Source organism: Wolffia australiana, chromosome 14 (genome assembly GCF_029677425.1).
Source record: "Wolffia australiana isolate 7733 chromosome 14, ASM2967742v1".
NCBI lineage: Eukaryota > Viridiplantae > Streptophyta > Magnoliopsida > Alismatales > Araceae > Wolffia > Wolffia australiana.
Window position 1 is genome coordinate 12,451,449 of NC_135848.1, and position 12,865 is coordinate 12,464,313.

General features: G+C 42.1%; 3 protein-coding genes across 5 annotated transcripts; all 3 read right to left on the reverse strand.

The window, feature by feature from the left end:
* Window positions 1–2,340: 2,340 nt before the first annotated feature.
* On the reverse strand, window positions 2,341–5,341 carry LOC144712462 (Wound-responsive family protein). Of its 3 annotated transcripts, none has more exons than XM_078586758.1 (10): window positions 4,921–5,341; window positions 4,105–4,317; window positions 3,974–4,026; window positions 3,838–3,894; window positions 3,686–3,751; window positions 3,520–3,591; window positions 3,021–3,130; window positions 2,826–2,917; window positions 2,662–2,744; window positions 2,341–2,585 (listed from the first exon to the last, which is right to left on the reverse strand). In XM_078586758.1, exons 1-9 carry the CDS (start codon window positions 5,339–5,341, stop codon window positions 2,686–2,688), a joined length of 1,143 nt encoding a protein of 380 aa, XP_078442884.1. In that variant the 3' UTR covers window positions 2,341–2,585; window positions 2,662–2,685. The 3 variants fall into 3 exon arrangements, with proteins under 3 accessions (XP_078442884.1, XP_078442886.1, XP_078442887.1); XM_078586760.1 differs by having other exon boundaries at window positions 2,341–2,588; XM_078586761.1 differs by having other exon boundaries at window positions 5,012–5,152.
* AKRP (ankyrin repeat protein) lies at window positions 5,226–7,448 on the reverse strand. Its single transcript, XM_078586762.1, has 7 exons — window positions 6,671–7,448; window positions 6,501–6,577; window positions 6,207–6,305; window positions 5,993–6,091; window positions 5,745–5,843; window positions 5,574–5,672; window positions 5,226–5,498 (listed from the first exon to the last, which is right to left on the reverse strand). The coding sequence occupies exons 1-7, from the start codon at window positions 7,446–7,448 to the stop codon at window positions 5,376–5,378; spliced, it is 1,374 nt and encodes a 457-aa protein (XP_078442888.1). The 3' UTR covers window positions 5,226–5,375.
* A 1,883-nt stretch (window positions 7,449–9,331) lies between these two features.
* On the reverse strand, window positions 9,332–12,557 carry LOC144712175 (RNA-binding (RRM/RBD/RNP motifs) family protein). The gene is made up of 7 exons (XM_078586374.1): window positions 12,439–12,557; window positions 12,302–12,321; window positions 11,283–11,405; window positions 11,100–11,199; window positions 10,506–10,655; window positions 9,913–9,982; window positions 9,332–9,809 (listed from the first exon to the last, which is right to left on the reverse strand). Exons 1-7 carry the CDS (start codon window positions 12,439–12,441, stop codon window positions 9,562–9,564), a joined length of 714 nt encoding a protein of 237 aa, XP_078442500.1. The 5' UTR covers window positions 12,442–12,557; the 3' UTR covers window positions 9,332–9,561.
* Window positions 12,558–12,865: the final 308 nt, after the last annotated feature.

A 12,865-nucleotide genomic window follows, 5' to 3' on the forward strand; every position in this document is an offset into this window, starting at 1 on the left:
TAAATAGCATAATTAATAAGTCAGAAAATATAATTTTGAATTTTATTACATATTTTTAAGTGAAAATTTTGATTTCTTTAAGTTCTTGATTTGTGCCACATTGGCAATCTGTCGCACAAATCGGAGGAGAGAGAACATCAGAGTAGAGAAAAAATTGGAGGGTTCAAACTACGGCAAATTGAAACAATGATATCTAAGGATCCAAAAAGAGTTTCAGGTTGAATTTTGAGGGTAGTTCCACATTTCCCTCCTCTATCCATCCACCCTTTTGGATCTATAAATAGAATCCCCATCCTTGTCTAGAAGGCACCCTTGGATTTTGTTCCTATGTACGATTAGCGGAGTAATTGGCTAATTCAAAATCTCATTTGGGTCTGTTCTTGTACTCTAAGTGTGAAGGATTGAGTGGCATTCAGATCAAGACACATGAAGAAAAACCACCACTTGGGCGTTGGGTACATGATGTTGAGGTTAGTGTGATCTTCATCTTTTTCCAACTCACATTTTCATCCTTTTTCCTAGGTCATCATTGCGGAATAGCCTAGGTTTGCACAATCACACACTTTAACTCCAACTCTGGCACTCATCGGAGTATATCCACCTCCATCTCCTTTTCTATGACAATGGTAAAATCCTCATCACTTTCCTCGCTTCACTGCTAATTGGCATACATTTGCCATCGTCTCCATTGCAACCAACGCAGTATCTCTTCCATCCATTCCACTCCCCTCAGGTCCATCACCATCAACCATCATCCCACTCTACCAAGGTGCTAGCAAAGGTACTTAAATTAGAGATACTTATAATAATTACTGTGAATTATAATTAAAATTATCATAATTATTATATGAAACATGAATAAAGTAGATTAGAGGCATGTGGCCGCAAGTGCCTTGAGCCCTCGGACAAAAGCTGTGTCGCTAAAGCAAGGTTGAGTGTAATGACTACCACTTGGAGCACTTATATTTTTTGGGTCTCAAATACACTGAAGCAGGGTTGCCATACAGGCCGTCATTCCCTTCCAGTGGGTAGATCACCATGAGGTGCAGTGCATACTGTGTGGTGTGCATCAACACCTATCCCCTCCCATCACAACACACCTATCTTACTAATCACTAAAATGTCAGCAAATCAGTCAAGGCAACAATGTGAAGAATGCCTTCGCATGTGTCTCTTGTTCTTTTCTCTCTCTTTTACTCTCTCTCTCTCTCTATTTCTCTCTCTCCATCTCTCACTCTTTCTCTCTCCCCATCTCTCTCTTTCCATAGCTCTCTCTCTTTCTCTCTCTCCATTTATCTCTCTTTCTCTCTCCATCTCTCTCTCTCTTTCAATCTCTCTATATTTCTCTCTCTCTCTCTCCATCTCTCTCTTTCTTTCTCTCCATATTTCTCCCTCTCTTTCTCTCCATATTTCTCCCTCTCTTTCTCTCCATATTTCTCTCTCTCTTTCTCTCCATATTTCTTCCTCTCCATCTCTCTCTTTCTTTCTCTCCATATATCTCCTTCTCTTTCTCTCTCTCCATTTCTCTATTTTTCTCTCTCCATCTCTCTCTCTTTCTCCCCATATTTCTCTCTCTTTTTCTCCTCCATCTCTCTCTCTTTCTCTCCATATTTCTCTCTGTTTCTCTCTCTCAATCTCTCTCTTTCTTTCTCTCAATATTTCTCCCTCTCCTTCTCTCTCTCCATCTCTCTATTTTTCTCTCTCCATCTCTCTCTCTTTCTCTCCATATTGCTCTCTCTCTCTCTCCATCTCTCTCTCTCTCTCTCTCTCTCTCTCTCTCTCTCTCTCTCTCTCTCTCTCTCTCTCTCTCTCTCTCTCTCTCTCTCTCTCTCTCTCTCTCTCTCTCTCTCTCTCTCTCTCTCTCTCTCGCCGTCGATTAATAACACCCCAAATTACCTCAAAACTGGAATGCTGGTAGAAAACGCAGGTTGACTGTAAAAAGACTGTCATTCTCTCTCTCATTCTCTCACTCACTCGATATCTAATTCTCTATCTCTCACTCTCACTCACTCGCCGTCTAATTCTCTCATTCTCTCACTCACTCGCTATCTAATTCTCTCTCTCTCATTCTCTCACTCACTCGCCGTCTAATTCTCTCATTCTCTCACTCACTCGCTATCTAATTCTCTCTCTCTCATTCTCTCACTCACTCGCCGTCTAATTCTCTCTCTCTCTCTCTCTCATTCTCTCGCTCACTTGCTGCCTCATTCTCTCTCTCTATATCATTCTCTGACTCACTCGCCACCTCATTCTCCCACTCGCTCGCTGTCTCATTTTCTCTCTCCTCTGAATAACACCCGAAAATTACTTCAAAATAAAAATACAGGCAAAAAACGCAGCTTGATAATAATAATAAATCTGTATATATTTCTCAGTTTTCTTTTACATCGAGAACAACCACAGAATATCGTAAATGGGCGAGATTATCTCCAAAGCCAACGCAAAAGTTGACGTCCGCAGACCGGGTCCCAATCATATAAAATACACAAGATATTTTGTGGCTTGTAAAACGGATAAAACTCTACTCACAAGCAAGTACACCAAACGACGAGCTATACCTACGGCACTCTAATTACCTTGCCCTCCTGCTAAATCAAAATTACAATAGAATATTCAGAATTAAACTAAGAAAAACGCTTTCATGTGAAGATTAGTCTTTACCTCAGTTTAATTAAGCCCATGAGCCTATGATGATGAACTGAGCCCCTTGAGGCGGAATCTGGAGAGCTGATCTCTGCAAGCAGCTGAATGAACAAAGAGATGTAATTATTAAGTAAAGTAATTAGGGTAATTTTAATGTAATTGTTAAAGTAATAAGTTCATGCCTGCGTCTTGGAATCTTTCCTCTCTGACCGCGACGTTCAGTTTTCTGATAAGATCCAGCTCTTCAGATAGTCCGTCGGGGCCTTCTGGCGCGCTGCAAGGAGAATCGAGAGAAAGATTTACCACTTTATCTTATTGTGTATTTTAATATTCTAAAGTTAAGGGTAGTAAAATATATGATAATAAATTCAGAATACCTATCGAGTAAGACGTCGTAAACAGTCTTGACGCTGCTTCCGTTCCACGTTCCGTAGACTATTTTGATGGCATCTTTGACGACGATGTCCTTGCTTATATAGATAGGCGCCTGAGAGGAAAGAGAGAAATAAAGAGGGGCATATTTGCAAATTACGAGGGGTACAGATATTTTTGAAGGGGAAAATATCCCAAGTGAGAAAGACCAAAGTACCCCCAGCCATGATGGGCTGAAATGACAGAAATACTCCTCAACGGGGTTTGGGAGGGAAATAAATGTGGTTGCATTTATATTTCTAGGGAGGGCACTTGAACAAACTGAAGTTATACACAGCAGTATGAGTATGCGTGTTTTTAGGGCATTTCAGCAAACCAGCTTGTAAGCAAAGGGTGTTTAGGTCATTTTTACTTGGGAAGGAGAGAGAGCTCAAAGGAGAATGTATTACAGATTTACAGAGAAAATTCTATAAAAATATAATGAATGCGTTAGGAAATATTTACCTGATATTTAAGGGCAAGATGTATGGCATCCGATGGGCGTGAATCTATGCTTAAGGTAGCTCCTTCTGAAGGCTGAAAATGTCAAAAATAAGAAAATTTGATCAGTAAATTGCTATTGCTTAATAATGCTATGATATCAAATTTTATTTCTGCAGAAAAAATCCACCTTTCCAAGAAAAATCCTGGCGTAGTATGTGTTGACGACTCTCTTAACGATGCGCACCATCTTCACCTGAGTAATTGAAGAAAACGAGGAATAGACTTCAGCTAAAAACTGAAAATGTTGGCATAGGATAGAAAGCATGGATCGAATCTAACCTCGTAGCCAAGGGACCCGACAAGATTTTTTATGAATTTAAACTGATCTTGGTATCCCTGCAAATATAACGTCAGCGTCAATACCAATTACCAACACAAAATGCAGCGACGATGAGCAATCATATTCGAGAGTCACCTCAATTTTGCCACCAGATAATGTATCTACGAGAGACTCTATTGCAAACTCTCCTGGAAAAAAATCATCCCATAAAATCATTAAAATTTTGATGGAAAAAAAAGAAGGAAAAATGGAAAACAAACACGTACCAACGATTATTGGCAACAGTAGGGGTCCGTCGCAGGCGACTTTAAGAAAAATGGTAGGATTATGGAATCTACGGAGAAAACCGTAACCCAGAGATCTCACATCAGACTTGGTTCCATTCATCTGACTAGAAAGAGGAAGTATCTGGTCGTTTGAATGCCATCTCGTCTCCTCAAAGAAACCCTGCTTCCGCAAGTTGTAATGCCTCATCGTTTCTGCACGAAATATAAATAAATGAGGCGGGTCTTTCTTCAAAAATAAAAATAAATAAAAAGGTGGGTCAAACAGGACAAACCAAATTTCATTCCCTTTCGCTACAGTTTAAGAAAATGGCATTCGACATAAAAGCAAAACAAAAGTTGTAGCATCTATCTCAAGAAGGACTAATACATGCCTATGCAAATTCAGGAAGAGGACTCTAAAGACGGGAAGGGTCTCTCCAATGCTGAAAAATTGACAATTAAACAAATAATTTACTGGAGTAAAAACATTTTCATCCCCGCAGGTAAAAGAATCTTGCTCATCAAAGTACATGAACATAATAAAGTCAGACATCACATTCAAATTGACAACAGGAACGAACTCTCAAAGTCCGAAAAATCGACAATTAAACACAGAGTTTACTTGAGCTAAAATATTCATTAAAATCCCGCTGGAGAACGAAGATTATTGATCAAAGCACACGAACATAATAAAAAATTCGATAACGGCTACGCAAAAAAAGAAAAAAAAAGACATGAGCATGAATTCTCGAACGATCTTCACTCCACCATCCGATTCACAAGGCAGACTAAACATAGGAATCAGTAGAGAGAGACCTGAAACGAGAAGAGACGCTTGAAGGTACTCTTGATCCACCACCGGTTCGACATCATCACTCCCATCCGATAAACAGCAAGCGATCGATACCTTACCAAACTTCGCCAATCCACGCCGTCGCGGCCGTCGATCCAAACGCAAGGCGACGGAGACGAGATCCGATCGCAAAGACACATTCCGACGACTAACCGCGCAAAAATAACACAACCGCGAATCGCCCGACGAATTCGACGACGAACAGCACAACGACGCGGATCGATTCCCGCTCGACATCGCGATCATCTTCTCTACCTTGCGCTGTTCAAAGATCAATCCCTCGTCGTATATAAAGGAATTTTCGATTCGTTTCTGTAGAAAGATAGAGACATTTGAAGCACATCCGCAGGATATCGTCACCGCCTGCTTTTCCGGTGACCGCATCCCCGCGGAACTATCCTGCTTACGTGGAGCCTAGTCACGTTCCACGTGGAGCATTGACTTTTCCCTGCGTTGATTTTTCTTTGAGCAGCTTGATCATCTCGAAAGTCCTCGTATGGTGGCCGGAAAGGAGGCAGAGACCGAGCGGAGTCAATCCTTCCTGAAAAGTCAACAAAAATGGTTGACCAACGACTTTCTCTCTTCTCGTTTGACCTTCTAGAGAGAGGAGTCAAACCAGGGTCTTCGCGTTTCTGTCGGCGCGTTTGACCAGCAGAAGTCTCGCCACGTCAGTCCTCAGAGTCTGCACCGCCAGATGGAGTGGGGTCCACCCCTCCTGAATAGCAGAAACGTGAGGAAAGAAAAGTCAACCAGCATGGTCAACGGAGAGAAAAAGTCAGAGACCCACGTTGTCGGCGAGATTGATGTCCACGTCATAGAGGAGGAGGGTCTTGATGATCTGGGTCGATCCGGTGAGCACTGCGTAGTGCATCAGCGTCGCTCCTTCCTGAAGAACAAGAGAGAGAAAGTTCAATAAAATCTAGAGATATGGTAAATATTTCAGATATGCTTAAAAAAGGAAAGAATAGGAACGAATTATGAAACAAAAGCAGGAAAATTCACAGAAAATAAAACTAGTTCTTTTGCAGTACTCACTCGATCTTTCACAAATGGATTTGCTGATTCTCTAAGGAGATAATTTACGATGGCCATCTTATTCCCCAGAATGGCCCTGTGGATGGCACACAACCCGTCCTAGAAAAAAAAAAGAGGAGAAATGTCTGTTAATTATAAAATTAATTTGAAAACGGTGGATAGAGGTATTAATTTTTGGTAGAAAAAACTATAAACTAGATTTTCCTGATTAGACCTTATCAGCAGCGTTGACGTCGACATTGTGCTTGAGTAAAGCATCCAAGAGATAGAACTCCCCAGACGCAGCAAATGCATGCACAGGCAACCACTTGCTCTGGAAAATAAAACCATGATTATGATTATAGATCAGTACTCTTAATTATGTATCCAAAGGTCTAAATCAACGGCAAATAAGTTTAAAATGAAACCCATCTCGTAAAAAATGCAACAGTTAACAGATTTTTTGGATATGATCTGAATCAGAGGAACAAATCAGACAGCAAGATCATAAAACTATAGAAGTACTCACCGATGTCGCATCAGCAAGAGCAGGAATCCGTTTGTTCAAAAGGATCTTCTCCTCCTGGGTGAAGAGCTTCCTCTTAGCTGTTCATGGAAAAATCGCAGACGATCAAAGAACGAATCGACGAACAGGTTTACAACAATGCCAACAAAGATTTCTAAAAACCAAGGAATCACCAGGCTTCTTGTCGTCGTTGTTCTCCTCTGGAACGTACTGAGGGCTATTGAAGAAATCGGAGATGCTATCCAAGCCCTCATCCTCGATTTCCAATCTAGGGTTCTTCGCTTCCCCTCTAGAACCGGAAGAGGGGGGATAATCAGGCACATCCTTGGGCAGCAGGGGAGGGGGAAATTCCCGGGGCATGTCGAGGACAACCGGTTTAATCTTTGAGAGCCTCTGATTGCGATAAGCTCTATACTCTTCGAGATCGGGCAAGGGGAGCTTCTTCCTCCTCTCGAGCTTGCTCCCGAATTTCAATTCCCAAGAAATCTTCCTCTTCTCCTTCTTCGACATGTTGATCTCTTCCAGGGCGTCTCTCCACTTCTCGGGGATTAAATTCTCCGATTTCGCTGCAGATTTGGGGTTGATTTTCGTCGCATCTGCAGCCCCTTTGGCGAGAGGCGGATCGCCGAGCTCGAAGGCGTCTTCCTCGAAGACGAGACAGTCGCCAATGGCGCTCTCGCCGTCGTCCTTCTCTCCCGATTCGTCGTCGTCGTCGTCGGCTTCCTCGCGCCAGGAAGAGGCCGTCTGGCTAGGTTGGTACTGGAAAGGGATCCGCGGCTGGAACGAGGCGGACGAGGAGGACGAGGAGGACGGAACGGACGGGACGGAATTCCCGCGGAGCTGCGCGCGGGGATGGCGGAGACGGCGGTAGCCGGCGGCGTAGGTGGCGGCGGAGGTGCGGCGGAGGCCGGCCGGAGACGGCAGCGGGAACGCCGACGAGACGACATCCATTGCTCTCTACTCTTCTCCCCCCGCGAGTAGGGTGTAACTTGTAAGGGACCCTTGGGACGGGACGCGTCATCCGTCTTCCCAGGATGACGTCTTCATATAATTGCATTAATTAAGGTTTGGTAACTACGGTATTAAGACTTCTGTGAAATTAATGGCCAAATTGCATAGTCTAAGCCTACCGAAGCCGTCCCCCTCAGTTCTCAAGTAATGGGATGCCCACGAGGAGAGTCGACAACTATAGTGCAGGGACGCGGACGGGACAAAGATCCATATGTTTGTCCTTTGACGAAGATCGGGATGAAACTTTGTTCAGGGACAAACGGACAGGTTTTCCTATTGTCGAACGAAAAAACTGTCCCGTCTGGAGGTCTCAGACGATGGATGGTAAGAGATGGACAAAAATCTGTTTATTCGCTTCCGACGGTTGAGATCTTGCCACATGGCACCCCTATATCAATTCCTTGACATTTTGCATCAAAGTCCCTGCTTTTTTTGCGCAAACTGACACTGCCCAAAAGTAATTGTACATATGTCACTCCATTTTCTCTCTCCTCCATATTTCCCTAAAAACTTATAAAATCCATATCAATTCAATCAGAACTCGGAACTATTTTTATTGGATATTTACACCTGCAACACGAGACCGAGGTGTTTCATGGGCATATTTGGAACAAAATTTGAAAAAGAGACCCTTTGACTTTCAAAATTACTTTAAATTCTTATTTTTCTTATAATTGTAACCTTTTGCCATTTAAATATTCAAATTTTAAAATTCTAAAACGTGGTTTTTTTCATCTGGGATGAAGGACGGGACAGTTTTTCTCCGGACGGGTCGAATCTGGCAAAGTTGGGATGCCGATGGGACGATTTTTCCGTCCTGGGACAAAAAAACCGTCCCATCCAGCGTCCCTGCACTGATTTTAGATGTCGAATGGGACGATCTTCGTCCCATCCAGTCCATCGTCCATGTCCCGGACGATCCAGAACTACATCAACAACCTTATGACCGAAGGACCTGGCCCATGTTTCTAGGACGTGGAGAAACTTAATCCTCTTTAGTAGATCTTAATTAATATCATATTTATAATTAAGATGGACTTATGGTCCACACTTTATTTTTAACAAACCATTGCTACTTAGTTATGCTTTAATCTGATGCCTATTTAGATAAGTTAATCACATTAAGTGGGAAAAAATAAAGGATTGCCTTATAAGACGCAAGTATCCACATCCATACAATTGTGCATAGATTAATATTTTAGTATAACACTCAACAATCACCCGTTTGCATTTTAGTATATCTTAATTAATCTCATATTTATAGTTAAGATGGACTTATCATCTACTCCTCAGTTTTAACAACCATAGCCGCTTTGATATGCGTTAATCTCTTACCTATTTAGAAAAGTGAACACATTAAGTGGGAATCTTAAATTATGGCTTCGTAACATGCAACTATACACATCCATACAATTGTGCATAGACTAAGATTTTAATCTCACATTGAAAAATCACCCGTTTACATTTTGGATGCCACATTCCAGGATTTAGTACAGTTTAGTGACAACTAAGAATTGAGATATTTATATCTCTCGAATTTAATAGTGCATAGTATGCACATAAGCATCATCCAAGTGAGGGTATAGTACATAGTACACAGTATACAAAGAAGCATCTTCCGGACTTCAGTTTTAACAACCATACCTACTTACATATGCTTTAATCTCATACCTATCTGGGTAAGTGAATCACATTAAGTGGGAACCATAATTGATAGCTTTATAAAATGCAACTACACACATCTGTACAGTAGTCTATAGATTAAGATATTAATCTTACATTCAACCGTTACCCATTCGAATTTTGGATGCCACATTCCACGATTTATTACAGTTTAATATCGTAATAAGAATAAAGATATTTATATACACAAGCTTCATTCGTCCCTCGAATTACCTTGCGTCCACACATCATCCTTTCAGGAAACCTTATGGTGCAAGTGGATGAGCTAGTGGAATTAGATGGGGCAAAAGGGTGTCAATTTCAGAGAGAAGCAGCAACCAAGACTCAAAGGTAAGGAAAGGGCGAAGATCAGACAGTTGAGATCAACAGATCATGGGGCGTAGTCGCTGCGGCGGCGGCCATAGCCACCTTCGGGGCTTCGGTAGGGGGAATAAGGAAGGGACCTGGATCGGTCTCTCCTCGACCTCCCGCCGCCGAACGGCGGTGGGGAGTAGTCCCCGCCTCTGCCGCCGCCGCCGCCACCACCACGGTAGTATGACCGCCTTGGAGAACGACGATAACCGTAGTCGTCTCGCCCATAGTCCCCTCCGCGGTGCCCAATCCGATCGTTGTAACGGCCTGAAAAATGAGCAAAAAATGAAACCAGGAATTCAAATCCGTATAATGTTCAAACACCTGAAAATAAAGCAGCTCTTAAAAAAGATTGACTCAGAAAACTCACTGGTTTCACGTGTGCTCTTCACGCCGAGGTAGTTTCCGGGGGTAGGAGTACGGGGGCGCCGACGCTTTGACTGAAAGGGCCCACCAAGAACACAAGTCTCAGTATATAGACCGAAGGATATCTCAGAACCACAAGGGTTTAATCTTGCATCAAAAAATGGGGAGAAACTAAGAATCAGGAACTTCAGATAAGAAATAACAATAATATCAGCGAGAAAAAACAAGCTTTCCACGGTCGATGTTAGCAGCGAGATACTACCATGACGGAGCTTTCCAGCAAGTAGAAGTATGCGTCGTTTAGTTGTGTTGAGAGAGAGAGTTTTGAGTTGGATGCTGAAGTTGTTTAGTTGGGGCGTGGTTGGTGATTTAAGTTGATGTGGTGACTAGTTGAGTTGGCATGAATGTGACAACATGTCAGCTTGGTCACTGCAAGCACAGCTGACGCAATCATCTGCTCATTTGTAGTAGTGTACCATGAGACCTCAAAAACCTAGCAAAGTCGTCACATTTGAGAACCTGGATGATTCATTTAGATAGAGGAACACGGACAGAAAAAATAAATAAATCAAGAGATAGGTGCATGGTTTAGTAGACCTTTTCCACGGTAATGTAGCGGCCTTGGAGAACAGACTGGTTGAGGTATTTGATGCAGCGTTCCGCACCTTCGAGGGAGTCCATAGTCACGAAGGCAAAGCCTCGCGAGATACGCGTCCGTGGCTCAACAACAAGGAAGCATTTTGCCACCTTGAGAGAAACAAGAAAGAAAGAGTTCATCGTCTCTGATAACCATGACGAGTCGCTAGTCCATGCCAGGATGGCGAGGACAATGACAAAGTTGCTAATGTCACAGCACTCGTAAGAAGACAATGAATAAAATCATGTTTTCATTGTCATCTTAGTGGCAGTAAAGATGGGAGCGAATACAATGGATCGACAAAACCCCTCGTCGACTACACCCCATCGCGAGCTTCTAGTCCTTGTTGAAGAAGATAAGATGATATCGATGTATTATTATCATCCCCATCATATGCCTCAACCAGGATGATGATAATGATTACGAGATAGCCATAGTCATAGGCATCATTACTCTTCCGCAACTAAGATAAATATGATGACCATAACAATTTCTGGACTCATTATGATGGCTATGTCCTGAGACACAAAACATTAGTAGTGGGAAGGAACCACCTTTCCCTCCTTGGAGAAATGGGTCTCGAGATCACGCTCCGTGACCCGGGTCGATAGGCCAGTGACGTAGAGAGTGTTTCCAGGGTTTCCAGTCTCGTCCCTGCCATGAAAGTCAGGCTAGATTGAATGACAGAAAGGAGATTCAAGATTTCTGAATGAAGACTTGAAGGAGAGGGGAAGAACCTGCCAGCACTGCCAGATCTGGAACGAGATCTAGAGCGCGATCGGGCTCGAGGCCTTGACGGTGATGGGAATGGGGATCGAGATCGCCGGTACGCCCCCCTGTCTGCTCGAGGAGAGTAAGACCTGGCAAAGAAAAGAAAGACGAGAAAAAATTGAGCCCAAGTTCCAATAATAATGCGACTGTACCTCCTTAGTGACTGAAAACAGAGGCCTAAAATTCTACAAAAAGTCATTGGAAATGATAGAATGGAATTTCATCGGATACAGGAAAGGGTTTAAAAAATAAAGTAACAAGCAGGAAAATGAGATATTCTCGAGCCAGTATCCACTGATATGGTAAGTCGAAGGAGGAAACTAGTATATGTAAAAAAAAAAGGAGGTTCAATTCCTTCAGAAAGCGTCAGGAAATCTCAACCCGAAACCATTTCATAATTTTATTTGGCATGCGTAAAAATGAACAAAGAAGACAATAAGATTCTCCCAGTCGACATCTATTACCATTTCATTTTTTCCTTCTTTCTGCTTGTCAACATATTAAACCAGTAAAACGGACCGCTAGTTAGGGAAAGATAGGATGAAACAATTTATTAAACAAACTGCATCACACCGACATTTGATATAGACGAAACTTGAAATACACATCACTGACTGGAGACATAAGACCCAGCTTTCTTACACCAGATAGATAAGATAAAAACGCAAAAATACTCAAAATTATGACTTAAACCTAACATTACAGTCATTTCAGGTATGATTTTCTTCCAGCGACTAAAATATAAAGAGTGAACAAGTAGAGGAAACGCTATCGGATTCTCGTTAACATCCCCGGAGTTTTCAACCCAGTGCTTCGTTTACATGCATGATTTAGAAGATGAATCGCCATGTTTCACTGACCAAACTTGCACATATGCGCCTGCTGAAGCATAGTGGTTCCGATTCAAAGTATACGGGAATATGCGAAATCGAAAAGGGATAAGAGATCATCAGAAAGAAAAATTTATAGAAGAATTTCGCGATACCTCTTACGGGGAGAATCCGCCTGACAAGATCCACGCGAAAAGACCACCGCATAACACGAGAACAAAAAAAAGTGAGAATGATTCCGCAAAAGAGCGATGAGCGTGTGAATGGAAGCATGAAAACAGAGAGATCATACCATCGGATGCACGAGCAGCACGATCTTACGACTTGGATTCTAGGGTTTCTACTATGCCCTTAACATTGAAAAATCAATATCTAGGAGGGGCCCTTTTATATCATTTAATTTAGTTCTACCCGGTTAACCAAAAGAAAAGAATTCAACATTCTTGAAGTACCAATATTGTAATTCGTTTTAGTCTAATCCTCTAGAACGACTAATATATCCCTCATTAATATTCTTTCCAAGCACAAATTAGGGAAATCATTCTTCTTTGTAAAAGTTGGGATCCTTCTTATTTTTAAGCAAACATTTTAAGAATTTTTTTTTTCTTTTCTGTTTGTCTGTAAACTAAGACAAAAGTTTAATAAGACCTACTTAGACCCAGATCATATGGATCCCTTAGAGTTTGAACCCTAAAATCTGGCAAATGAGTTTATTAATC

Excerpts from the sequence above, each read along its gene's own strand:
- AKRP (XM_078586762.1), bottom strand. The coding sequence starts at position 7,448 with ATGGATGTCGTCTCGTCGGCGTTCCCGCTGCCGTCTCCGGCCGGCCTC. Across the intron at positions 6,578-6,670 it reads CAACGACGACAAGAAGCCTG|CTAAGAGGAAGCTCTTCACC; the intron begins GTGATTCCTTGG and ends TTCCATGAACAG. Across the intron at positions 5,844-5,992 it reads ATCCATTTGTGAAAGATCGA|GAAGGAGCGACGCTGATGCA; the intron begins GTGAGTACTGCA and ends CTTGTTCTTCAG.
- LOC144712462 (XM_078586758.1), bottom strand. The coding sequence starts at position 5,341 with ATGCGGTCACCGGAAAAGCAGGCGGTGACGATATCCTGCGGATGTGCT. Across the intron at positions 4,318-4,920 it reads AGCGTCTCTTCTCGTTTCAG|AAACGATGAGGCATTACAAC; the intron begins GTCTCTCTCTAC and ends TATTTCGTGCAG. Across the intron at positions 3,895-3,973 it reads TATCTGGTGGCAAAATTGAG|GGATACCAAGATCAGTTTAA; the intron begins GTGACTCTCGAA and ends TTATATTTGCAG.
- LOC144712175 (XM_078586374.1), bottom strand. Across the intron at positions 11,406-12,301 it reads GCGGATTCTCCCCGTAAGAG|GTCTTACTCTCCTCGAGCAG; the intron begins GTATCGCGAAAT and ends TTTCTTTGCCAG. Across the intron at positions 10,656-11,099 it reads ATTTCTCCAAGGAGGGAAAG|GTGGCAAAATGCTTCCTTGT; the intron begins GTGGTTCCTTCC and ends GTTTCTCTCAAG.